The 27,609-nt window shown below is 45.0% G+C and overlaps 1 protein-coding gene across 4 annotated transcripts in view; it reads right to left on the reverse strand.

Moving 5' to 3' along the window:
• Positions 1–27,609, reverse strand: part of R3HCC1L (R3H domain and coiled-coil containing 1 like) — a 482,602-nt gene that overhangs the window by 422,468 nt on the left and 32,525 nt on the right. For all 4 annotated transcript variants that reach the window (XM_069611545.1, XM_069611546.1, XM_069611547.1 and 1 more), the window contains exon 2: positions 19,253–19,366. In XM_069611545.1, the coding sequence (XP_069467646.1) occupies positions 19,253–19,294 (42 nt within the window). In that variant the 5' untranslated portion in view covers positions 19,295–19,366. The remainder of the gene's footprint in view (positions 1–19,252; positions 19,367–27,609) is intronic.

Raw genomic sequence — 27,609 nt, forward strand, 5'->3', positions numbered from 1 at the left:
AATGCAGCTGGTCGACATAAGAAATGTAAGCGGCACTGGTTGATGAACACTGCATATTTCTTTGGGTCACCAGAAAAACGTTCGGGCGGAGCCAAGGGCACATTACCAGGTAGATTGATTTGCACTGGATTTACAGATGGTGCAGAAGGATAGCTTCCTCCTGGAGCGGGCAGAGGTGTCTGTCCGGCCTGCGTTTGTAGCAATTGCCTAGCGAGGTCCTCTGTTCGCTCCTTGGAAAGTATTAGTTCTCTTCTTAGAGAGCCTGTTTCCTGACGAGCTGCATGTACTTCTGCTCTTAATTCTCCGAGCAACTGGGCTAAGTGATCAGTGTCTGAGGTTTCCATTGCGCCTGGGTAGGAGTTTTGCAGTGGGCTTCGCGTTCTGTAACGCTCACCTGATTCCCACGGAGGCGCAGGTCGTGGCAGGAAGGTGTCTGACTCGAAAGGTGATGTGCAGGACTCGATGGGCTTCTGGGGTCGAACCTCTTCGCACTGTGTGACGAACTCGTAGGGTGAGGTTTCTGCAGGTGAAAGAATATAGGGGTTAATGGTCTGGGTTGTTTAATGTCTCTCTTCCTCTCTCTCCCAAGCTTCTCCGTAGAGCCCCCAGGTCAACGTGCTCACCTTAGATAGGTGAATGCTGGACTCTCCATCTGCGTCTGATGCAGGGCGCTGTTGCCAGTTCCTTCACTGGTGAAACATAGGCCTCTTGGACTCAGAGGACCTTTACCGTCGTTAATCGCACGAGCGGTGAGTTTCCAGACACCTTTTTAGTCTTTATAGTCTTCAGGTGCAAGGCACGTTAACAGATGCTTTTCTCCCCTTTTGCTTGCAGGACTCTTGAGGAAGATGAAATAAAGCGCCTGGAAATGCGTGAGTAAATGCAAGCGCTCTAGCTGTTTTTTCCCTTGCAGCGTAGTTCGTGCTGAAGAGGCACCGGAGTATTTGCAGGCGTTCAATTGTGAAGAGCGCGATGGGCGTAAGTAAATACCCGTCTAATGTCTCTTCTTTTGTCTTTCAGGAGCTTGTTCGCAGCGCCGGAGTCCGCGGAAGGCCCGTAAGTAAATACGATGCTTTTATCTCCGCAGGTGGCGATGCAGCGTGAAGAATTCCAGAGTTCATGGAGTGCCGGTAAGTAATGACAATGTTTTTGTCTTCACAGGCGAAAAAGTACAGCGTGCCGAAGTGACCGCAGCCGATGGATCAGGTGAGTAAGCACTGCGAGTTAAGACTGCCTTGCTAACCTGCTGTTTCTTGTCTCTGCAGATGCTGCTGTCGACTGGATACAGGAATGGTGAGTACGATTCTTGCAGATTGAGGAAGAAAGGCTGGAACAGACTCGGTGAGCGTTCTGCTGCAGATGCAGAATAACGCGAAGCACGTTTCATCCATCGGGTGTGGTTTAAATAGCCTTGGAGTGATGAGGCGTCTTCCTCCACGGCCCCGCCTAGGTAAGAAAAGAGTTCCAGTTCCAGAAGCTTTCCCCATGCTGAATCCAGGGAATGGAACTGCCCCACCCAGGTAAGAAAGTAGTTCCTGTTTACAGAGGACTTCTAAGTGGCTGGTAAGTAAGCAGCATGGTCTGCTGCAGGTAAGTCCACCCAAACATCTGTACACATATTATGAGCCCGGCGCTTCCAGTGCCGGGACCGATGATTCTGATGAGCCTGGTGCCACCGGCGCCAGGTCAAGGTCCAAAAGGTCCCCGTGGGGACCGGCTGGTGCCTAGGATTAGGGTTAAGGGCCTGCTTCCAAGGACGTTGGGCTGGTCCTGGCTCCTTGGAAGCAGTGATCATGACACAGAGCTCCATTTAACAATTGTAGAGCCGCAGTATGGAAAGCGCTACGAGTGCTGTATCCAGATACTTCCGTTATGGGAGCTATAATGACTCGAAACATGAAGGATTCTGAGGATCTCTTAATTTATATACAGAATTTCCAAGACGCATGGGTACTCGAGACTCATGAATCGTGGACGAAATCAATACCTGTGTTTTACCATATACTGTGCCAAGGGTTGCCAGAATTGGTGCAGAAACAACTCAAGTTGAGGCTAAACCTAGGACTGAAATACAGTTGACTATCGCACATTATTGTAGACTGCTGTAGGAAAAGAAGCAAGTCGAAAGGGTGAGGAAGCGAAATTGGTGCAGAAGAAATTATCAAAATATGCTCTTGAAGGAGCCATGATAACTAGCGCAGCTGAATCAAGCATGCAGCAGGTGGCTAGTCCACAACATAATAATCAGGGTAACCTAGGGTTTTACCCACGGGGAAGAGGATTTAGGGGAAGAGGATGGCAGAACAATCAGGGAAGTTTCCAAAATAATCAAGGAGGCTTTCAAAACATGCAAAATGGAAACGCGAATATGTAATATGGGCAAATAATCCGACCAACCGCCAGTTTGTTGGCTGTGTGGAATGACAGGGCATTTGGCGAGCACGCACAGAAACAAAGGCATGATGCAGAACGGCCAAGGAACAGGAGCAGGCATGGCGAATCCACCTACAGTTTTACAACAGGGTGTTGCACAGAATCACACGGTGCAACAAGCAGCGCCAGGAGTGCAACAAGGAGCGCAACCTCAGAGCATGGGGACAATCCCAACAGGCACTGTTGCAAGTGTCACAGGCAATGAGCACAGAGTAGACGCCGAACCCTGGAAGGGGAAGTAACAATGGGAATGGGGGAAAGCCACAAGTGCACAGTGGGCCAAATTTGTTCATGAACTAGGACAGCTCACTGGGAACCCTGATGTGCTCTATCCCATCAGTGACACCCGACCCTCACAGGGAATCTAGGGTGGATGTCGTTATAGGGGGTAAACAATATTCCTTCCTAGTGCACACGGGTGCAACACACTCGTGCATACATGAAGGTAGGTTTTTCTTGTCCGGCGAGGCCATAGATACTCCGAGTTTTACAGGAGCTCACAGTCGAGTTCCCTTTACAAACACACTCCCAGTCTCCATAGGAGAGTGAGAAATGAATGTACCTTTATTATATTCACGTCAGACCCCAGTAAACATTTTGGGTTGAGACTTAATGACGAAGTTAAACATGACAATCTCATTCACGGAGGAGGGCATAGTATGTTCCACTCCAGGAATGCACTATTCAAATGTATGCGAAATGATTAAAACATACCCAGGAAACATCGCCATGAGGGCCATACAATTAGAGCTAGACATTTTCGCATATGGCATGCGCGTGATTATGACGGGATTGCCAGGCCTTACAGACAAAACCCTGAGAGCCCCTGGAGTTCCTATTTAGACCAAGAATATCGATGCATGAGGGGGAGGGACAAGTATTTCCCTTAATGATACACACAGCTGCAGTGCGAGGGAAAGTGGTTTTGGTTGACGGTTACGATGACGAGGGCAGCCAATGGTGCGCGATAATCGCCATCGAAGAAGGATATCGAGTGACTGACGTCACCGATGACGATCTAGTTGAAGAACAAACAGATATAGGAGCGACAATGGTAGAAGTAAGTCTAGGTAAAGATGATCAAGAGAGAGGTACCTCAGAATGATGCTGGCATTAAACCGTCCTGAATATTTTGACGACGACATGGCCCAGGTGCCTGTCCGAGTATGGACTACAGGACCCTATGACGTAGGCCTCTTGAAGGGGGTGGGAGAAGTGAAAATGAAACTAAAACCAGGAGCAATTTTAACCAAGGCACGACAATACCCCATGTCTAGAGAGGCAGATGAAGAGATTTTTAAGACAATTTCTGCCATGATGGACCAGGGCATCTTAGTGACGTCACAGTCACCATGTAATATGTCAGTGAAAAAAGTAAAGGGGTGTCTTGGAGGCTAGTGCAAGACCTTAGGCCAATAAACGATATTGTTGAGGCCGTGTTCCCTCTAGTCCCTAACCCGACTACAATCCTATGCAATATACCCGATGCAGCAAAATATTTCACGGTGATTGACTTGAAAAATGCATTTCTCTCAATCCTGTTGCATCGTGACTCAGGAGATCTGACATCATTCACATTCAGACAAATGCGTCTGAAAAGCACTAGGCCGACACAGTGGTACTGTGAGCCTCCGTCTATTTTCAACAGAGTCCTGCAGATGGATTTGAGCAATATTGCACTAGAAAGTGGCGTCTTACAATATGTGGATGACATCTTAATTTGCAGCACCACAGAAGAGCAATGCAGGCACGATTCTGTTCAGCTATTGACTATACTGGCTGAGAAAGGATATAAAGTTGACAAAGAAAAGTTACAATATTGTCAACAAGAAATGCTGTACATAGGCCAGCTGATCTCACATGAAGGAAAGAAATTGACCCCAGAAAGGGCTGAAGCCATACTAAACATGGCTAAGCGTCACACGATAAAGCCGATGCAGAGCTTTCTTGGCCTATGCAACTATGTTAGGGCATGGGTCTTCGGCTACAGCTCTTATACTAAGCCTTTACTTCAGGCCCTAATGACGAAAGAAAAGTTTGAATGGTCTGAAACAATGGAGAAAGGGTTTGCTGAAAAGAGCTATTTGTACAGTTCCATTTCTCAGGATTCCCAATTATACAGAGGAATTTTACCTGTTTTCACAAACAGATGGCAGCGTTATGACAGCAGTACTCACACAGAGAACCACATTGGTGTACAAGCCGCTGGCATATTACAGTGGGAATTTGGACCCAGTAATGAGAGGTCACTTTCCCTGCGAACTAAGTCTAGCTGCCTCAGCATTCGCCATAGAGAAGGCTACAACCATTGTAATGGAATGCTCCATGACGTTATACGTCGAACACTCATTATTTGCTATTCTAGAGAAACCAAAGGGCACATTGACATCTCAGAGAGCTTCTGCTTATGAAGTGATCATATCAAACCCATCGATTAAAATAGTCTGATGTAAGATAGTAAACCCAGCTATGTTCACAGCAGAGCCAGTCACTGAGGGAGAGCCGATACATGACTGCGCAAATTATGAAGAATTCTATGATGAAATTCCCAGGGTAAAAGAAAATGCCTTGGCAGGAGGAGACATCATCTTTATTGACAGGTCTTCGAGAATCGCTCAAAGTGATGGGCAAAGATACACAGGCATTGCTGTGATGAAGCACACAGCGAATGGAGAGGTTTGAGTGCTTCTTAGTGGTCAAATACCATCTCATTATTCAGCACAGGCTGCAGAATTATTAGCATCGATACTCGCCATTGAGAATCACGCAGACTAGGAAGTAACGGTGTACAGTGACTCTGCCTATGTGACATCAACAGTGCACACAGGCTTAGTGTGCTGGAAAAGGAGGGGCTACCTCCGAGCAGACGGCACGCCAGTGCAGCACGCAGCCTTATTGGACAGGCCGATTAAGGCACTATAGCTCCCAGTGGGCATAGCAGTCGTGAAATATGCCGCCCACACCAAGGGGACAGATTTTATCTAACGTGGAAATCAAGCAGCAGACCCGGAAGCCAAGCGTATGGCATCAAAAAGTGAGACTGTTATGGCAGTGGAAGCTATCCATACCAATGGACTTATGATGTGTACAAAAACCGCACGGGTTACAGCAATTTGGGGCAAACACAGTTAATGGAACTCCAAGGGGAGGCACCACAGGAAGAGAAGAACCTGTGGAAACGTCAAGGGTGTTCTTTAAACCCCTCTGACAGTTTGTGGCGACAAGAAAGCACTGGTAAACCAGTAATACCTGTAGCCCTATTAAAAATAGCGCTGGAGCAACTACATTACCAAGCCCATATGACAAAGGAGAATCTAGCAGCAACGCTCGCGGAAGACTGTTTCATACCAAATTTAGCAGAGCATGTTGCATTTTTATGCATAATCTGCCAGCAATTCACCGCTGGGCACACATTAAAGGTAATGAGGGGAGTCATCCCCAAGCCAAATGGGCCTTTTCAGAACTTGCATGTCGATTACATTGACTTGATTCAAGTATGCAACGGGTACAAGTACTTAATTGTTGTGGTGTGTCTATTCTCTAGATGGATAGAGCAGGTCCATGTACTCACCCAGACTCTACCTTTGCGGCCACATTTTTAGGGAGGGGAAGTGTTCCCTAGGTGGGGGGTATGCAAGGTCATGAGATCAGATAATGGCCCTCACTTTGTGAATTCAATATTTGAGCAGATTAGCTTGCTGCTTGGAATAAAGCACAAGTTCTGGTCGGCTTCTCATCCGCAAGGTAATGGGATATGTGAGAAGCTCAACAGCTTGTTAAAGGAAAGGATAACCAAGTTAAAGCTTACTCTAAAGAAGGGAGGGTTGTACTGCCTTCCACTGGCACTGTATGCTCCTCAGAACCAAGCCAGCGTCGACCATCAGCTTACGCCACACAAGATAGCCACAGGAAGAAGAATGAGAACTCCTCTAACACCCCGAGGTAGAGCTAGATGTGACGCCCAATCAACAGGAGAGATTTTAAGGTCTGAAATGCAAAACTATCTGAACTGTATGACATCTTGTCTTACTGTGATTTCAGACCAGCAGCAGCGACGACGAAAAGGGAGCAGCACAGCACAGAATACAAAAGGAGACACTGCATCAGACTCAGTTCAAGGTCTACGTGTTCCACTCATCTTCCCTGGAGACGCCGTACTTGTGAAAATCCATACAAGGAAAAGGTGGGACGAGCCAAGATTCAACGTTCCTTTTATCCTAGAGGACTGCACTCCGTCCGCTGTGAAGCTACAGGGCAGGTGAGCATGGATTTTTCTTGATGATATCAAACCCTACATCGGAGAAGGCCCCCTGCCTGCACCCCAACAAGAGGAATCAACGATCAACGGGGGAAGAACCACAGCACATGCAGACGATATCCATGACAAGGAAGAAGGACACATGACCACCAAGACCAAGACAAGAACTTCTGCAAAATTGTGGCTTAAATTGGACACTTCCTCTAAGCAAAAAAGGGGATAAGGACATACAAAATTGACACTCTGTGCATCCTAGTCACAGGGTGAAGAAGAAAATTGTGCATATAAGCCACAAGAATAGTCTGTTGATTCGGACTTTGGACTGAGGCACACTTAAGCCTTGATGGGAAAGGAATATGCCAAATTTTGACTGAGAACACTTACATTGGAAGCAAACACAATATCCCGACCCATTCCACACCGAGACCCTATTCAGAATCACTTATGGTGCCACACAGAGATATCACAAAGGACGTGGTCACCTATTTCAACCTAGTGCTAAGATCATACCCGTCACTGGTAGGGAGACAAGTGTCACAGACTTTCTCCAAGATCCTGAAAACGAAAATATAATAAGACAACTGTTTACTGTCATTGCCAAAAAATGTATCCTACTCCCTGAGTACAGTGAGAAAGAAGCAAATGTTCCCGACACAGGCAAAAACAAATGGGCTTATCATCACGTTGTTCCTTCGCATAATTGAAGACTGTCCAACCAATGTCGGAAGAATGACAGGCACATGTAAATTTCTCTGGGACCCAGCAAACACTGAACATTTAAGCCATCTTTTAGATAAGAGCATAATTAACGCACAGTGCAGACATTGTTTTCATCAAGGAAAAATCCTATGATCCTGAATCCCAGCAAAGACAGGACAGATGTCCCCATCACCAGAAGACAGCAGGTTGGTATACCACGTCTTTCACCTTATGGAGGACTTTCCAGAGCTAGTGGGAAGACCAATCAATGTTGACGTACTCACATTTCTCGGAGATCCAGTAAAGTATACCCAGCTAAGCATGCTCCTACATGGTATTGTAGCACAGATTAAACTCTCCAATCTCCATTGAAGTCTCCTGAGGAGAAAGTGAAACTTCCGCCGAGGGACAGATCGAAGAAACAGAGTCAAGGACTTCACTTGTTGTACCTGTTGCTATTTTTCCTTCATATTCTTCTCATACTGATCAGTATCCAACATGTCCTCTGGACTGAAGCAGATTCGAGAGGTGGACTGTGAGCTTACCTATTGAACATTATTATTATTATTATTATTATTATTAACATGCGCAGTAAAGGGACTCACTGAAGTATTACTTCATTTGATTTTTCCCCATAGTCTAGCAAAGAACTGTATCCTGAAATAAGAGACAATTATCACTAGCAAGAGGGGGGACACTTTTGGAGCACCAGACACTCCTAAACACAGAACTCGAAAGACGATATTGGTTAAAGGAATAATAACATTGACTTTTGACGAATGATCGAGATGGGGGTCCAGAGCAGCAACCAGTTCCTCCGACAAGAAGAGAGGCATCCCCGCTTCTCTGGAAGAAAATGCTGACACCTAACATACAAAACTATAATGTACCCATGTATCATATTCATCATTATTCTATTGTCATTGACGATTAGAACTGCATTCTTTATTCATGCACAGAGCGTTCCAATTTCAGTGCACCCACCTAATGATGAACGCATGAAACCCACAAAAGCACCCAGACCTTATATAATCAATCCAGTCCCTAGAAGATCTGATGGTGGAGTGAATGAACTTGAAATGGATGTAATTTGCAACGATACGCACACACTTGTGGCAACGATTGAAAAGAAAAGCCGGAGACAGGGTTGGCAAGAGATGAATACGAGTAACAGCAATGATAACTACACGCATGCAAACACTGAAAGTACACAAAACAGGCCTAGCATCAATGACTGCAGAACCACAAACCAAAGCAGCAGAAAGGAAGAGACTGCCTGCCATAAGAAACTTCACAGAAGCTGTCATGAGAAAACACGACGAGTTAAGAGAAAAGCCAACAGAAGCAGTCATATCAAACTCTTGAGAAAACAAGGGCCAACTCAGAAAAACTCTCTGCACGGACACAAATGTTAGTAGACTTACTATTCCTGCACATAGCCAGAGCGAGGAAACTGCATGAGGAACTGAAAAACAAAACCGCAGAGACTGCATTACCAAGCATATATGTTCCAACACAAGGGACAAGTACCAGTGCCACAGTACAGCCATAAGTGCTTTGGCTTAAAGCGCTACATGAATTCAATAAACAAACCTATACCGGACCAGTGCCAGGCTGTTGGGTATGGGCACTTGCATCCAGCAGGGAAAAAATGGATGAAGAAAAGGAAAGAGCTGCCAGACTACTGTCCATTCAAATGGCGCAGATGAGGAAGCCTGCACCATGGACCAGGATACCTGAGAACCCTCCAGCAAGAAAAAGCCATACAGATGCATTCAGAGATGTAGTAATAGCAAACTACATGAAAACCTTAAGAATCAAGAGAAGCATGCATGAAGATGACAATGAACTGAACGATTACCTGGATAGCACCACCGCACACCTAGGTAACAACATCTGGTACCAGCACATGAAGGAAGTTGGAAGACAAAATTCTGAAGGGGAATGCTTTGTTTGCGCACTCCTACTGTACAGCATGGGGAAGTACAAGATATTCGTGGCTATAGAAATGGATGTCCCGACAGCACACCGTCTCTCACACATAGCAATGTGCAATACCAGAGGCCAGTTTATGGGAATTGATGCCTCATTGATATGGGCAACTGAAACAGCTTATCCCGATGAAGATGATTATGTTCAGGACATTAAGAGGAGAAACAGAGCTCATTCTAGAAATCATGTGATCAGGTATGGGAAGCCTGGAGTTAAAGGAGCAGGAATAAGATGGGAAGTGAACCCAAAACTAAATGTCCAAGTGGAAACTCCAGCAGAGGTTCAAATTTGGAAAAACAGAGGCCAACTGCAGACTTGGGGAACAGTGCTTTCACCAGACAGATGGGAGAACTGAAAACTCACAAAGACTGTACAAACCACTATGGCCAAACTTACAAAACTGCTAACATGGGTCGAAGACAGAGGACCCTTGCAGATAGTGCCACTAGAAAGCACAAAAGTATGCTTCAGGAACAAAGGCACAAGAAAAATGGGTGAATATCAGAACTGCAGACACATTTTTGAGGCTCCAGGAATGATACATGTTACTGCAGTTATTATGGATCATTATAGGGCATGCAGATCCAAAGCATACATCAGGCGGCCAAAGAACTGGGGAGGTATTTGCACAATAGTGAATGTCCACGTTCCAGCATTAGTGATCCTGAAAAGTGACCTGAATATTGACAGTTTTCCGAAAGCAGATGCTCACCTGAGGAAGAAGAGATCTGTGGAACTGATAACCCAAATGAAGAGAGAAAATTACTTCTCTGCTAAATCAGAAGAAGCATTTCATGCAATCCCATATGAACACAGGCTATTCAGCCTCACCTCATCAGTGTTCACAACAATTGTTATGCCACAAATCCAAGTTGGAGTAAATACTAAATGGTTGCTGATAACCAGATGGGAGTTACTGCAAACCATCAAAAGGACAATAAAAGGGTTCAATCGAATCAAGAAAGAATTAAGAGCCATCCGACTGATGACTCTCCAGAACAGATATGTACTTGACATGATCACAGCTATGGATGGAGGAGTTTGTGCAAAAATAGGAGAATCATGTTGCACTTTTATACCTTCTCACGACGAGGAAAATGGAACTTTAACAGAGGCTATAGTTATACTGACAAACCTGCAGAGCCAGATCAATGAAACCGACGACGTTGATGATGACAGTTGGTTTGGATCACTATTTTCATGGGTTCCACAATGGATGGCGGATGCATTCAAGTTCTTGGGAGCCCTGCTATTGATAGGACTAGGGTTTCGCGTTATCAAGATAATAATCTTGCAATGCCAGAAAACTGCGAAGAAAGCTATACGGATGAAGATCATGATTGATGTCAAACCAGGATGGAAGCCCAGAGATCTGACTGATGAAGAAATAAGAGACTTTGCGAGGGCTAGCAAGCACTAGGGGTGTCATGGTATTAGTTTTATAACGGTACGATAAACTTCTTGCCAAATGACGGTATATCATGGTTATCGCGGTATAGCAGGCGGAGTTAACTAATCTTAAATATTTTCTAAAAGGTCACAAATTGTCAGATTTATCATCACAAACAAAACCAGGCACACAGAGCCAGAATTGGGGTTTTCAACATACTTTCCACTGAAATGCCACCCGTTGCTTCCACCAAACACAAACACACATGTGGAGAGGAGGAGGGGGAGGGGTGCCTGCTGCAACTGGGAAAGTAAACTGATAGCTTTTCTTAAGTGGTCATTTAGGCTTTTAGCTCCCCCACTGGCTACTGGGGAAGATGAAAATGTTGCGAACTTTATAACCTGCATGCCACATATCAATGGAGGATGATGGTAGTATAAGCTTGTGCATGCACGCACGCACGCACGCACGCACACACACACACTACAGCCTTTAGTTTACATGCGGGCCAACATGTTACCCTTTGGTATGACAGTAGGGAATACCCACAGAGATTAGTGAATTTCACAGTGTGACTTATTATATGTAAATTCAATGATAGAACCGGGGAAATCCTCCATTGTCATATGTTTAGCAAACATTATCCATTTTAAATATATAAACCCCAAAGCCGCCAACCCAAAGTAAACCCTTTTCCTTCTTGGCACTGTATTTATTCTTCCTATTGCCAACATACTGATTTTGTGTCATGCACGTGTGGTTTATGGAATGGCATTAAAAACTTCTCCAACTGAAACTACTTTGCAGATGGCACATCCAACAGTGCAAGACCAAGACTGCGCAGAACTTGCTTACTGCAGCCTTTCCAAATCAGATTGAAAAGCACACTTAACGGTATACCGGTATAAACAATGTGACGGTTATTATTGTTTAATTGAGTGGTTCACGGTATCTTTAACGGTATACCTTAATACCGTTACATCCCCAGCAAGCACACACCAGAAGGTACACAGTTTCTCTAGCCCAGGAAATGCAGAAATTATGTAGGAAGATGGATTTACTGCAGTCCAAATGGACAATGTCAAATAATGACATGAAATAAAGACGAACATGTAAGGACAGCAGGAAGCCTGAAAGGAGTAATAATGATATGGACTCCAAAGAGACACTTCTTCAAACCATCATGTACAGACCCAGAAGATAAAAGGAATTAACCCAGACGTCCAAGTGAAGATGGATACAGATGAACCAAATAAGATGAATCCAAAGAAGGAAGTGAAAGTGGTCGATGAATCGCCCAGATGGGGGAGTGTAGAGGAGGTCCCAAATAAAGCCTGAACTCCAGTTGCCCATTTTGAAGTACCAGGAACATTCACACCGAAATATGTGATGTACAATGAGCAAATAAACCAGCAGAGAGCCGCATTAGGGCTCTGCCCGGTGCCTATCAGAAGAACAATACCTATTGAAGTACCAATAACCAGACAACCATGAACAGCAAGGTATCCATTGAGAAAGCCCTACCAGCAAATGAGACGAAATGAAGATTGCTGAAGTACTGTCCAGGAAAAAAACAAAAAGTTCTTAATGGAAGACAAATGGTGACGTCACGTGGGCCTGGACCAATGCACCCATAGAAGAAATGGCGACCAAAGGATGACACGAAAAGACAAAACGCCATGAATAAGGATATCGTGAACCTAGAAGAAGAAAGCGATGTTAAAATATAAAGAAGCTTAAACTGTAAGCAGGATATTCAACCAGCTAACGCCTGTACATTTGCTTGTAACCGCAAGAAAGCTAAGAAAACAGTGCGGCTTGCTATGCTAAGTAGAAGAATGGAGCGGCAAGCGCCACTGTACACAATCTACCTCAAAATGAAGCACATTGTATAAGTGCTTGTCCACTTTGCACTAAAAGCAGAACCAACCCAGGTTATTATAGGCCAAATACAAAAAGATTCATATTCTAGCAAAAACGAAGAAAGAAGGCCGAATCGAAACTCGGCAGAGGCAGCTTGTGCCAGGGAAGCCAAGGTCACATCAATAGAAGCTATGAAGAGTAGCAACGTTTAATTGAAGCTAAGAACAGAATATCCAGCCTCTGAAGGATCGAGATAAGAAGGCAAAGGCAGGTGGTGGGTGAAACGAAAATCAAATACACAAATTGAAAGAAATGAGGCAAATTCACGGTGTGGTAGCACGTGACCATCCGAGCGAGAAGAGGCACGGGTTCACACCTAGGCTTGACATCCGCCCAGCCAGAGATATCAGAACTTTTTCGAGACAAGAAGATGCACTTTCGAGGCCAGCCACAGTGAACTAATTGACACATAGCCCATAAAGTGATTGATTAAAGGAAGGCATGCTGAATTGGGGGACACCCTGCACCTGGCTGAGCGTTCTGCGTGCTGCTAAGCAAAGTAGAAATGTATGCATGGGGATGATGCCAACCCAATCACAATGGACCAAATAATCTAGGGTCCTATAGTTAGTAGAATCAATAGGACGTCGTACGTCTAGTGACGTCTACAGTAGTAATTTTTGAAGGAAGGGCTTAGACGCCGACCTGATAGTATTTATCCAAACCCCTCACTCAGTTACCATATACAGATATAGCAACTATTTTAAAGTTACCTTTTCCTAACCAATAGAATTGCATGTTAATCTTTGAGTGTTACACGTCAGATTATGACGCGTTTTGAGTATAAAAGTTATGTTTTATATGACGTTCGTCAGAGTTGAAGCGAGAAGGACTATTGCATCACTGCCGATTGCCATGGCTCCCCATTTTTTGTACTCGTCATTGAACGGACTCCCTTTGCCAGACCATTGAGTTGTCCTTATTGATTGGTGTTGGAGTAATAAACCTGCACTCCCATCCATCTCAAGGTGCAGCTATCTCGTCTTAAAGTACTTTGGATCAAACCCCGACTCTAGGGTCCGGCCGGGGGGTCTCTACAGTACAAAAGGAAGATTCGAGAAGGCTCGGCTGGCCCAGAGTCAAGGGTTGAGGCAGTCAAGAAACTGGTTATCTATTTGAGAAGATACAATGATCTTGAGAAGCAAGACATGCTCCTGTTGAGGTGTAATGGAAAAACACTAGAAGTGCCAGGTTTTATTCATTTGATAGTATTAAATACAACAAAGGAGTTTAACACAGTGTCCTGTCACATGGTCCAGATGAGAATACACTTGGGGAGAGCTGCACCGAGACCAGAAGATACCATGCTCACACTCCTTTCTATTCTCAGGCACAGTGCTACTTGCAAGGCCGAGTTCAAAGGACTAATTGACTGGCAGACAGTAGGAGTGATGATGGATGTTGGGCTATTTGGGTGGGGAGGCATGACCAAGCCAACCCTCCAGCACCTTGGGTGCCAGCTTGCATGCTGCTAACGAGTGGAATACTCCAGAAGGGTACAAGCTTGCCAACCAATTGTAGAGGGCCCTATAGTTTGAAAGCCAATGAAACGTTGTGTATTTTTATGACGCGGACGATGACTTGCACTAGGGGTGGGCATGGCTGTCCACCTGACCTTAGAGACCCAATCCCAGCCCAGTACCACATAGAAAGTATACTTAGATGTTCCTCTTAAGCCAATCACATCCGCTAATAGGTTTACTTATTTTGCCACATAGTAGAATGTCAGTAATGACGATAGTGTTATAAAAGAATGTTTTTTTGATGAAATTAGTTAAGAATACTTGTGCGGCGTCCGTTGATGTCGGTTGTACTCCCTGTTGCAAATAAGTTAGGTTTCGCCAACTTCCTGAGTCGACCCGATTATTGATGTTAAGAGTAAGATCTGCATCCGCATCCATCTCAGATACTGTTACCTCGTCTTAAAGGGCCTTCGGGTTCAGAGTGCAGTTTCTTCTAGGTTTACATCCGCCCGTGGATTGTAAAATGATCTATCAGAGTTCTCAGTCACATCTATGTAACCAGTAGGTTTGTCAGGGGCCAATTCCGGTAGGAACCTCCTTGGGCTTGGGTGAACAACCAACTCTTGGCTGTGCCTTGCCTCTGAATTTTTGGGCTCCTTGTCTTTGCACTATTGAGGGCCTTCACCTTGCACCGGTTCCCCGTTTTGAAATAAACCAGGGACTTCACTCTGCACCAGTTTCCCAGTCTGCTTCCACAGATCTACCAGTGTGGGACAGTCCCTTTGTACCTACAAAATGTCAACCTGACCTGGGACTCTAGCTTAAGAGCACCCCTTCACTTCTGGCAGGCCCTTTAGCACTGCAACTGTCCTATCTACCATGTCAAGTTTCTTTTCTACGCCAGCACGTAACCCTGAGATCACTGAATCTGGTGCTAACTCCACAGTCAACTCAGTGGCCGCTGAGACCTCGCTTGCAAGATGATTCGCCTCAGGGGACTGCTGGTCTGAAGTGGGATTTGCTGGCGACACCGTTCTCTTGCACTCACCAGATGAGAAAGTCTCAAGGCCTAGGTCCTCAAGCCCTTCCTCCTGTGCAACTTGTAGAGCTCATGCTCTAGTTTCTTCTTCAACTATGGTCAGGGTGGTCATTACCAAACAGACACCCAATTGGAATGGAGTCTTTAACTTCAGCAAGGTGCAGGGAGGTGTTACCCCTCCAGCTTTGCTCTACCATTGCCAAGGGACAAAATGCAGAACCATTAGAGCCCCTTACCGTCTGATTTGGTCCTGGCATGTACTGCCCTTCCTTCACCCACTGTCGCTTGACAGCTGTGACACTTGCAGCACTGTCATGCAAAGCAGGAGACTCCCCCCCCCCCCCCATTTATGGAAAGGCGGTTTAAAAATACATGGGTATCAGTGAGAAATGGGGCTTCCTCTGAGGACCCTGTACTGTTCCCATTGAAAATTAGTTTCAGCCACTCACAGGCCCAGTGGTATTTCATCTGTTAATATGCCCACATTGACTATAGACTCCTCCATGAGACCTCAGGGTTTGGGGTGCCTTTCTTGGGGAAAGGGTCAGAACCTCTGCCCTTTCCCTCCCTGTGTTCACCATTATCAGCTGCCCTGTCACCTAACTTGGTCCAAGTTGATCAGTCCTTTTTCTGGACAAGTACTCACATACCTGCACAAGCTCTCTAGGTTCTGTGATAATCTTGCCCACTAAATACAGGTGTAACTCCATCTTACAACTATCAAGGGTTGTCCTGCATGCTAACAAACTGTACATGTCCTTATAATGTGTCAACTTTGTTACCCGTGACTGATTAGGAAACTCAAAATGTTTGATTGCCCTTTTTTCTATCTCTCCAAAGCTCCTGGGGTACAGTCCTAGTGTTCGGCAGAACCTCCAGAGGACTGAAACCTTCACTTTTTCATAAACTGACCTCTCCGCAGGAGCTAACTGAATCATACCGACCGTCACAAGGTGGCTTATAAGGGCTGCTCCCCATACCTGATCTTCCACCTTATGGAGGTTAAAGGCAAGATTCAGTGCCTTAGACCAACACAAGATTTCTTTCCCTACCTCATAGGGTTGATTGGGTACTTGGAGAAATGGCACCTAGACTTATCCTGGGTGCCACCACCAGAGCAAATTCCCTCCCCACTGGAAGTTAGCTTGCAGGCCCCATTCTGGTCCTCCAGGTCAAGTTTGTGCAGTATCACAAAATCTTGTTGCTTCTGCTCCTCTAAAGCAGATGCCTCCCACTGTCTCTCCTCTGCTAAGGCAGCATCACACTACTGCTGTTGTCTCTCATCCCTCAGTTTTTTATTTTAGGGCCACCCTCCTTTTCTCCAGGAGGAACTTCCTAACCCCAGATCATCCACAGCGAGGCTTGCCCCACACCGAAGGAAGCTCTACACCTAGCTGAAGCATGAGACCTAAATGATGCCCTAGACCAGCGGGAAACCTGATATCGCTGAGATACTGCACTATACACTCTCTGGGGGAAATCATTGGAATCACTGTAGCGGTCCCCCTGTACCCCTCCCAAGAGAAAACGGTACCGGTGCTAGGAGTTCCAGAGTGATAATGCCGCCCTGGGCTTCGCCTAGCTTGAACAATTCAACCTTTCTAATCTCAGGAGAGTCCCCTTTCCCTGAAATAGCTTACACAGCTCACTGGCTTTCAAGCTTGTGTGGTGCTCACGTCACGGTCCATTGTAGAAATTTTAAAATGCTTGCTGGTCTACTTTTAACATTAAATTCACACAGTTTTATTTTGGATAACTAAACTGTAGGCACAGTCTGTACAAATCCCAACTACTGCCCACTAGTGTGGTGAAATGATTTCTGCACCACAGGAGTACAAGGATGAGAAGTGGTTAAAACGTCAACTCATCCCTCACACCTCAACAAAACAAGTAATCCCATCATAAAGGTGAAACAGGTAAGAGCTATAACTCCTTTGCCTTTTGTGGTAACTTGTGCCAAGAGCAGGCCATATACTCTTAGGAAGGCTTTGAATGTGAGAAGTAGCAACTTAAACAGCAATAGTACAACAATCCAAAATAAAGGAATGTCCCATCAAGGCTCTATACAAATATATTTAATTAAACACAGCAATATGCAATATAAACTGCACTAAAGAACGCTAACAAAAACCCATCCCTGTAAAGGAAGGCAGAGAAACACAAAATGTAATGATAGAACCACTCTGGATACTTTGCATGGAAGAGTATGGCAATAAATCACCAGAATGTTCAAAAAGGATACGCTTCATGAGGAAAAGATGCAAAAGAGGCCTTTACCATTTTCTAGGGTTCCAACAAATGGACCAGGGAGCTGGGGTCTTTCAACAATACCTTATTCAGTTCTGGCAGTTCAATGACATTGATAGAGGCATATTCTGCAAGCAGTTCGAATCAGGTTCAGATGCAGCAATTGTGATGATTGAGACAGGAGCAGGTGTCGAATAAGATTTGAAGTAGGACTCATTGTGGCTCGATGTAGCGTTCAAAGGAAGTACATCTAAGTGTACAAGGGTTGGTTTGGCGCTCCAACTTGGATCAGCGGCGAAGATGCTGGTGGTTTCAGGAGCTGTTCAAAACATGGTGGGTTGAAGACTTCTGCAGCAGCAAACTTCCTGTTCGAAGGGTGGGCAATCAACGCACTCAGCAAGAAAGGGGTGGTAGAACCCTCTTTTATAGGTATAAGGTCCCACAGGATTAGACGAAAGCAAACCTGACTTAACAGGCCCACTCCACATCCTTGTGACAAGTGGTCTTTACCTTCCTGCCCAAAGTGCTTTGTGTTAACGGAAGTGTAGGAGACAGGAAGGAAGGAGAGCTACACAGAGAAACAAGGTGGTGGAATTCTTCCTCAACAGTGCGGAGCTCCCTCTGACTACACTAACTCTGCCCCATTCTCAGACCCATAGCATCAAAGACTCTTTGGTGTACAACACCCTAGTGTGAGGCTAGTCTTTTTGTTTAAGGCTGACCCTTAGATTTCAGTTTCCCAGGACAGCTCCTGCTGAGGTATCTCCTGCTGGAGAGAGGCGTTACCCGAAAAAGGATCAAAAGAGAGGCAGCTCCCATTGGTTATTATCCTGCTGAGTGCAGCGGAAACAGCCAGGCAGAGGAGAATACACTCAGCTGTTCATGGCTGGCATGGACTCGCAGTGTTGACATATGTATGATAAAGATCAGTTGTGGCTCTAATAATTAGTGAATTACAAACCCCTATACCCCCAAACTCAGGTATGACTTAGGTTTAAAGATTAAACTGCAACCAGGAGGTACTTCATCATAATTATGTAGTTCTGGAGCACAGGTGCAAATTCTAAATGCAGCTTCTGTGTGGAAGTGATTTAGCTGTCACAGCAGCTGTCAAAATGGCAATTGCGACCTTTGAACCTGTTCTGTGCCACTGTAGAGGAGGGGCGGCAGATCAAGATGCGCACATGTTTTACTGTACTTTTGAAATGAGAATACGAAAAGGGGCATCTGGTTAGCAGACCACCTACACTTTGAGATGACATTACCTGCATAAATGAAGTTATTAAAAAACAAACAAGCCAGGGTTTCTACAACCTTGCCAGACAGCAATTCCACACACACCTGAATACAAAAGGTGTGTTCACATACAATGGTTTTTGGTGTATTAAAAAGAATCAAGACATTTTGCATTTGCCAAAACAAGCTCAGTTATTGAATAAGAATGACCTGTATAAACAGTGACATGAGAAATCATAATCCCTGGTAGGCACAGGTTCAAGAGTCGGGGGCAGATTTTCTGTCAAAGGGAGTGGGGCACTATACCATTTCACTACTTTGTAGGAGAAAGGAGCGAGGTGCACTAAGCACTGACAGGAGACTTATTGGGGGTCCCCAGTGCCCCAAATCTCACCATTGAGCAGCAGCGCAGGAAACCCACGCTGATCTGACAAAGTGTCCCAATCCTTTTATCTGACGGAATTTTAGTAACAAAGGGTATGATTCATATGGCCCATGTGCCAAGGCATTACGGCTGTTAGAGTTGCATTGAAAATTGTAGCATTCTGGCTCGTAGATGAAATTGGACTCACCGCTGGGAACTTGTCCACTATGAATAAACTCCTTATGAACATCCCCTTCCATCTGAGGCAGGCTAGCTGTTCCTTTCTTGCAAACTACTGTCCGGCATGATGGAAGCCGGACCCCTACAATTTAAAAGATAAATACATCAACATATACAACCCTTGCTGCAATAAAATTAAACATCTCTCTTCAAGGTGCACCTGCAACGGCAGACAGGGCAATCAACAGACATTAAGACTTTCACAAACCAAGAGCAGAATAAACTAAAAATAAAAACACAATATACTACGTGCCAGCCTGTAATATTCATATAAAAGCCTGGAAATAATGTTCTTATTACAGGCTAGTTGTGATTTCACAACTGACCTGTGATAAGAAAATGACAACACAACTGCTTTGTGGCAAGTTATACTTCAGTTGTGACGTCACACTGCCTGCTGCTTGACCCGGTATAGAGCAGAACTCCAGTTGTCACTGTTTTACTTAAAACCATGACAAGCTTTTCAATTGCAGTGCTTGTAACATAGTTTTCTGTGACACTTTACAGACTAACTGTTTATGGCAGCATGTTCAGATGTTTAATTTGTGCACTTCTGGAGTTTAGCACGTGTATGCAATAATCCGCTTGTTTTTACTTATTTTAAAGCACAAAATCCTTTTTTCAATTCATTTTTGTTAAACTGCTTAAACTATTTTTCTGCAACACATTAGAAGCTGCATGTTAGCACTTTTAAATCCAAACACATTCTACATTAATTATATGGAGCAGAAAATGGAAGATCTCTTACATTAGATTAGGCAAGAGGCCAGGTAGTAAAGGAGATGGCTGTGTTTGGCCAGTATTGTAAGAAACAACATAACCCCCTACTGTACATATAAAGGATATTTGCTAGTTACCTTGGAGTTCTTGACCTTACGAAGAAACTGGGCCTTCGGATTTGTTCCTCTATGTGGTCACAGAACTCCTCTGAGGAAATTCTGCCCAAGTGATGCGTCAGACAGATTGAAATGTGCCCCCCCCCCCTTCCTCTCTTTGAGTGCGTCTGAACGGGTGTTCGCTAGTGCTGACGAATAAGGGATGCTTGACCCCGTGAAGAAGTGCGTGGCAGCGAGGTCTGCAGCGGATATTTTTAAGTAGCTGTGTTATTCTTTGGGCATCCAGGGCTTGAGTGCTGGAGGAGGGACTCGGAGACTGAGAGCATAAAGGACTACACCCCCGGCAATGTTGGTTTCCTTGGCTTGATTCAGGATTTAGCTGGTAAGCAGAAGCAGGCTTGGAATAAAGAGCTGAGGTGAGGATGCTTTCCATGAGCACGGCTTCCCCTGCTGGTGGGGGAGGACGGGGGACATAAAGCAGGGTTGGCATTGAATAGCGGATTAAGCGCACCTGTAGGGGATTGGAGTGCAGCAGGGACTAGTAAAGAAAGTTTAAACTGCCTGCAACATAACAGGACTGGTTTAACCCGGACCTCTGAAGGTGCAGGACGCAGAGGGGTGGTGATGGGGGCAGAGGAAGCTTGGGATTGGAGGACTTGAGAGTGAACACAGAGGCACTTTTGGAGGGAGCGAGCAGAGAACGATATGCCAGGATCAAAATGGAAGGACACTCTTGCAAAAAAGGGGGTGGTTTGGTGCGTAAAGGAGGGCCAATTAAAGAAGTGCTGGTGACAACACTCTGAAGTTAATTTGGAAGCAGAGAGAGGAAGTCTTTGCCGAAGGGAAGATGAATCTGAAGGGATATGGCACTTAGCAAGAAAGATTTAACTGCCTGTCTTAAAGGAATAGAGGAAAGGATGACTACGGCAATGCAAGATCAGATCGCAAGTCTCAAAGAAGATCTAAAGAATTCCCTTAAGGAGATCAGAGAAGACATTAACGCTGTAGGGAGCAGAGTGGATACCGCAGAACAAGGTTTAGCAGTGGTCTCTACAGAAGCCACGCAAAATTCAGAACTGTTGGATCAGATCTCAAGGGCTACACACAATTTGGAATTACTAACGGAGGACTTAGAGAATCGTTCCCGAAGTTTCAACATTAGGATACAGGGATTGGCTGAAACAACTATTGATGCAGACCTCAAAGATGTAATACAACAATGCTTTGTGAACATGTTAGCGGAAAATGTGCCGGAAGATATTCGAATAGACCAAATTCATCGGAAAGGTCCAAGAGGATCTGGGCAGGGGAACAGACCCCAAGACGTTTTGGTGGCGCTCACTCATATAAAGTTAAAGAGGGAATACTAAGGTGGCCCCTGGACAAGTAGACATTACAGTTAATGGATCAAAGGTATTGCTCTTTCAGTATCTGGCCGCAGTCACGTTATAGAAGAGGAGAGCGATGGGGCCAGTGGCTAGGGCTCTAGCTGACAAACAGATCCCTTACAAATGGACTTTCCCCTTTGGCATACTGTTTTCCTGGGATGGCAAACAACATAGGGTAACCACTTGCTCGGGGGGGATCTCTCCGTTTTAGGTTTGGAAGAAGACAGAGAGGGGACAGGCGAGGGTTTACAAGGCCTCACTGGGCAAGGAAGGAGATTCTGGGAATGGTCTGGTGCGTCAGGACGGAGAAGCGCTTTGAACACATTGTGCATAGGTGCTATATAAATAAGCTATCATATCATAACACTAGGAGGGAAGTTAAAAGGTCCTCCCACTAAGCAATGCTTGGATGGTAAACACTGATGGGGTCCATGGCGGATAGCTTATGAAACGTGGAGATCTCACTGTGGAAGAAGGGCAAACCGCCAAAGCATATGATGGTATGATGGGGAAGGAGGGGTAATAAAGTGATGGGGATAATAGGAGATGCAGGACTTGGTCAGTGAAGTAACAGGCCGGGTTGGACTAGAGATGCTGGTTTGGAGTTGGAATCATTGAGGGGTTAGTTCTCTCACAGTTAATTTCAGGTTTGAACATGGGCCGGCTGGCAAGGAGTATTGGGATGAGTCATAGGACGCCTGGTCCAGGACCAAAGAGGGAGGGGTGGGAGGGAAGAGGAGGGTTTTGATTTGTGGAGGGGGAGGCCTGGAAAGGGGAAAGATCAAAGTCTCATTGGAAGGGGTTTTGTTGGCTTACCTAAACACAAAGACCACACAAATATCAACCTATACAAAGCTATGGCTGCGATAAGAATACCATCCCATAATGTACATGGTCTGAATACCACGACGAAGAAGAAAAGCTAGAGATGCGGATAATATAGTCGATATAGTTATGCTCCAAGAAACTCATTAAGAAAGTAGACCAATCTAGATTACGTCATTTTTCACAGATTTCTTAGGCCAATGCAAAGGGGAAGACGGCTAGAGTTAAGATTTGTCTTAAAGATACTTTAGAAGCTAAGGTATCTGGTACAATAATGGACCCTAACGGTAGATACATATTTTTATGACTATGGGGGACAGGGTCATGACTTTAGGTACACTGTATGCTCCTAATTATGGACAGGAAGAGTTTATACACACAGTATTAGAGAAGCTGGAACGGTTTGCTGAAGGGGAAATACCGACTGGTGATTTCAATCTAGCTTGAAACCCTAATAGCGCCCAGATTGTGGGTAAGGAGACGGGTCCATCGGATACTTTAAAAATTTTTTAATATGGCTTTGAATGACCTCTAGAGGAGCGAACGGGAGCAGATACACATGCTTCTCGCATGTGCACCACACGTTTTCAAGAATAGATTATGTATGGGGTACTCCGGCAATGATTAGTGTACTGGTAGATATAGAACTAGACCCAATTTCTTTGTCTTATCATGCTCCCATGAAGGTTATGATAAGGGGTTTGAAACAGGGCAGCCGATTATGGTCATGGTTACTCCCAATAGAGGGGATACACAATGTGGGTTTACAAGAAACGCAGTGGGAAAATTAACAAAATTATCAAAACTATGTCTTAGAGGAGGTGTCCGAAGGTAGCAATTAAAAGTATCCCTGTGAGACCGATATCCCTAGACGCTGAAAAGGCATTTGATAGAGATGAATGCCCCCATCTATTCGAGACAAAGAAACATGGGATTTGGTCCGAATGTTATACAAATGGTAGAGGTCAACTATAAGGATCCATTAATGCGCCTCTCTATTAATTTGAACCTATCTAATGTAATAAACATTGAACGTGGGACAAGACAAGGTTGCCCCCTTTATTATATGCAATTTCTTTGGAACCCTTGCTATTTTCGATTCTGCAAACTAATTCTATAAAGGGTATTACTTTCGGGGGGGGTGGGAATGCATAAAACAGCGGCATATGCAGAATGACTTTGACGGAACCTGAAACTTCGATCCCAGTATTGGTTGCAGTATTGGAAGAGCAAGATAAGTTGTCAGGTTTTAAAATATGTATGACAAAATCTGAATTCATGGGGTTGGGTCTCTCAAGAGATCAAATGCTTAATGCATACCTTTTCTCTGTTTTGTACATCTGGGAGTGGGTTAACATACTTGGGGGTAAAGCTGACCAATAACGTTAATTACCTATACAAGGCAAATTACTTGGATTCCTTACAGAAAACGAGATAATATTTCAATAGATCGACCACTCTTAGTGTCTTGGCTGGGCCGTATTAATACGGTTAAAATGGTGACTCTATCAAGACAACTCTACCTGTTTCAGGCCCTCCAAATCCCGATCCCTCAGGTATTTTTTTCTATCAATTGATAACAACATTTGTATGGCAGAATAAACGTCCCAGAGTTTCCCTTGAGGTGCTAATAACTCCTGGGTATAAAGGGGGTCTGGGCCTTCCAAGCATGAGTAGATACTACGAAGCGGCTCAACTGTGGGTGATCCATGAATGGGTCACTAATAGAGTAAAAATGTTAAAATGTGGGCGCGAATGGATAGAGCAGTGGCAGGGGTATCATTGGCAGGTCTCTTATGGTTGCCAGAAAAAGAAAGACCTTTAAGTGCTTGAAGGAGCGTGGTATTAAGGACAACGTGTGACATATGGGCTTGATATTTAAAGAAGGGCCACTTATCGATACGCCCCTCTCCATTTACGCCTTTATTTGAGAATCCTCAATTTTCTCCGGCAATGTTAAAAGGGGCATTCAGCCAATGGAAGAAACAAGGTTGTCTAAAATTAGCAGACGTGACATATTGAGGGGACATAGCAACAATTGAAATATGCAAAAGAAAAATAGGCTCAAAAGTGACAGATTTCAGTATAGCCTGATAGGAGACACTGGTTGATGTAATCTGAAATCAGGCAAGCAGCAGTAAGACCTCTAACACACTGAGACATGCATAACTACCCACATGGGCGATAGACAATTAGTATCGCAACTGTATCAAATACTATTAGCTTGTAATCCCCAAAACATTTGGCCTCATTAATCTGCATGGGAGGGAACATTGCGGGAAGGTATTTCACAGGAGCAATGGGAAAAACTGTTGAGACATATCCCGAAATTGACTCGCTGAATACAATTAAGAGAGATGTGGTATTAAATGATGACACAATGGCATCATACACCTCAAAGGCTGCATAGAATGTACAATACCTGCCACTTCTAAGTTAGACATACTCTGGATCATGTATGCAATAATTCTTCATAAGTATGGCTATAGTTACTTAGCCCACCGGTCACCCTACATCAACGTTGGAGATCAATTATCCAAGTGCGAATTTGTGAGTATGTACAAAGTTATCATACAGTCAGACCTTTTCAGAGTTGGTCACAACAGTTTTATTAGTATTTACCATGTATCACTCCATTGGTAAAAGGTTATTCTTGCATTAGCATCAGATACTCTTTTCTCCTAGTTGCTGTTAACTTTTTCCAGCATTGCTGTTTTGAGCACTTGTTTTTCTAAGACATTGCCAACAAAATGTACAATTTGTGATACAAGCACAGGTAGCACATACACTTATACTTCAGTGCTAGTACATGATTAAAAGCCGTGAATCAATTTTTAATCACACACAACTAGACATTTTTTAACATAAAAACACATCTTGTAACATGAATGAATATGTATGTGGGTCATGTTTTTCTGCAGATCAATGAAAAAAGACAGATCCTGGGTGTACGTCGCCGTACGTTTCCCCTCGATGTGTATTGGACAGTGTAAGCTGTGAAGCTGTGAATTGCTATGTCCATGGACGTGTCAGCTGCATTGAAGAATGCCTTCTTCTGGGCCTCGGATCGTGTCTCTCTGTGAAAAAGACCAGAGACATTTTTAAGTATGGTAGAAGCTAGACTATGGGTCTCATCACGAGTTGGGCGGTATATTACCGCCGAGATATCGCCTGGGCTAACAGCGTTACCGCCACCTGGTCCGGTGCTATTAGCGCCAGATCAAGGGTTGGCCGGTAATGGGTATTTCTCATTCCCCATTGGACCCAATGGGACATTTTCATCGCAATTAGCGCGCACAAATAGCGCTGTGCTAATTGCGACTGAAAATTAGCATAACATTGGCGAATTTACCCCCAGTTTAGAGCTGGGGGTAAATGCAGCGGGCAGACCCTTAAATGCAGCGGTAATAGCTTTGAGGCCCTATAAGTCTGAAAAGTGAAGTTGTGCCGATCCTGGGGACCCGGAGGTCGCGTTCCAAATCAAATGTTTGGATACCAGAGTTGGAGACAACCCAGGGGTCGACGAAGAGCCCAATGGAGGCACTAAATGCCAATGAGATTGCCATTTTTAACCTCTCTGGTTTCAATCTATCCAATGAAGAAATAGAAGTTCTTACAAAAGGTCTCTCCTTTGTACCTACCAATCCTACAAATTGGTTCAACATCGATAATGAGCAAAAAAGTTTCTTCCACAAAATACATTTAAAATCTTTCTTAAAGACTCTAATTACACACATCCGCATGATGACACCGGGCTGAGATCAAAATCTTCTTTTTGCCCGTGTGGCAGTGAGACTGCTCCTGCCATAGTCATGTTTGCTAAATGCATTATACAGGAAACTCAAAGTTACAATCTGACCACCAGATATTGAGGCACAACATGACAAATAACAAACGGAAAGCCCTGAAACAATTAGCCGACAATAAAGACATTGGGGGTCATTATAAGATTGCCGGTCCGGAAACAACGTTACCAGTAATCTTGCCGGTGCGGTTGTTTCCAGACCAGCAAACTATGAATGGTGCCGGAGCATCCGTCCTCCCCATTCCCATTGAGGCCATTTGGACTCAAATGGGAAGTCACTTTTTCCAGCGCCCGGCAATCGGCAATTACCGGCTCCGCTGGGGCTGTAATGCCTTGGTAATTGCCAATTGCTAGGTGCCGGAAAACAAATGACTGGCAGCAGCCGTGCCGTTATTACCGGCATGAGACCCACTGTCATCAAGACAGCTGATGGGGCGGGGGGGGGGCAATCGCGATACAAGGCATCAGTCAATAACGGAAGATGGTCTGGGAACTCCTTGAAGATGATACCAATTACAGGAAGCTCAAGAAGACCCCAACACTGGCCATCAAAAGACAAATTCAAGAACTAGATTCGACCTAGAACGAGAATGGATTCCAAAAGAAGGAACAAATCTTTTTGAACACATCTGAAGGCCAAATCCCAGCGTTCTTTGCCCCCCCCCCCCCTTAAAATTCACAAGAATGCGCAAAATCCCCCAGGAAGAACCATTGTGTCCAGGTGTGGGTCCATCCTAGATCACTTCCTCAAGCTCCTGAGTCAACAGACTCCGTCTTACCTCCGTGATACAATGGCTACCATCATGGGGCACACGTCTCCAAACAGCGTGCGCTACGCGCACAGCGAAATCGCACATAGCGCGGCGTACACAACAAAAGTAGGTGGAACAGGAGGCATGACACGCGGAATGGGGAACAACGCGTGAAAATGTGGGCGTCACGGGGGAAGTACAGGAGGCAAATGCGCGGAACGCCCACATGCATGTTCAAAACACGTATTCATGGAATCGAACGGGGCTAACACGTGCGGCAAAGAAGACGCGCTAATCCGGAAACACGTACGCCAGCAGAAAGCAGGCGTAAGGGGACCTGCGCAGCATAAAAGTGCTCGCAAACAACAAACAAGCTCAGACGCCAGGATGAAAATACCGTTCCTAGCAGCAGTGGTCGTGGGATACCGCAGGGGGAGGAGGATAGTCCGGTCCAGAATTTTTACACCCAGAACCAGCCTTTTTGGGATGCCTGATGACCAGGTGTATGGGAGGTACAGGTTTCTACCTCACATAATACTCGACCTGGTCAGTGAGTGGGAGGATGACTGCACATCACCCACCCTGTGCTCCCAAGCGCTCAGCCCCCTGGGGAAGGTCCTCAATGTACTGCACTTCTTGGCCACTGGATCATTTCAGCGGACAACTGCTATAGTGGGGGGGGGGTCACAGGCCACGCAGCCTACACCAGATGTTGGCCA

The sequence above is a fragment of the Ambystoma mexicanum genome, chromosome 8 (genome assembly GCF_040938575.1).
Source record: "Ambystoma mexicanum isolate Mex_15411 chromosome 8, UKY_AmexF1_1, whole genome shotgun sequence".
Classification (NCBI taxonomy): domain Eukaryota; kingdom Metazoa; phylum Chordata; class Amphibia; order Caudata; family Ambystomatidae; genus Ambystoma; species Ambystoma mexicanum.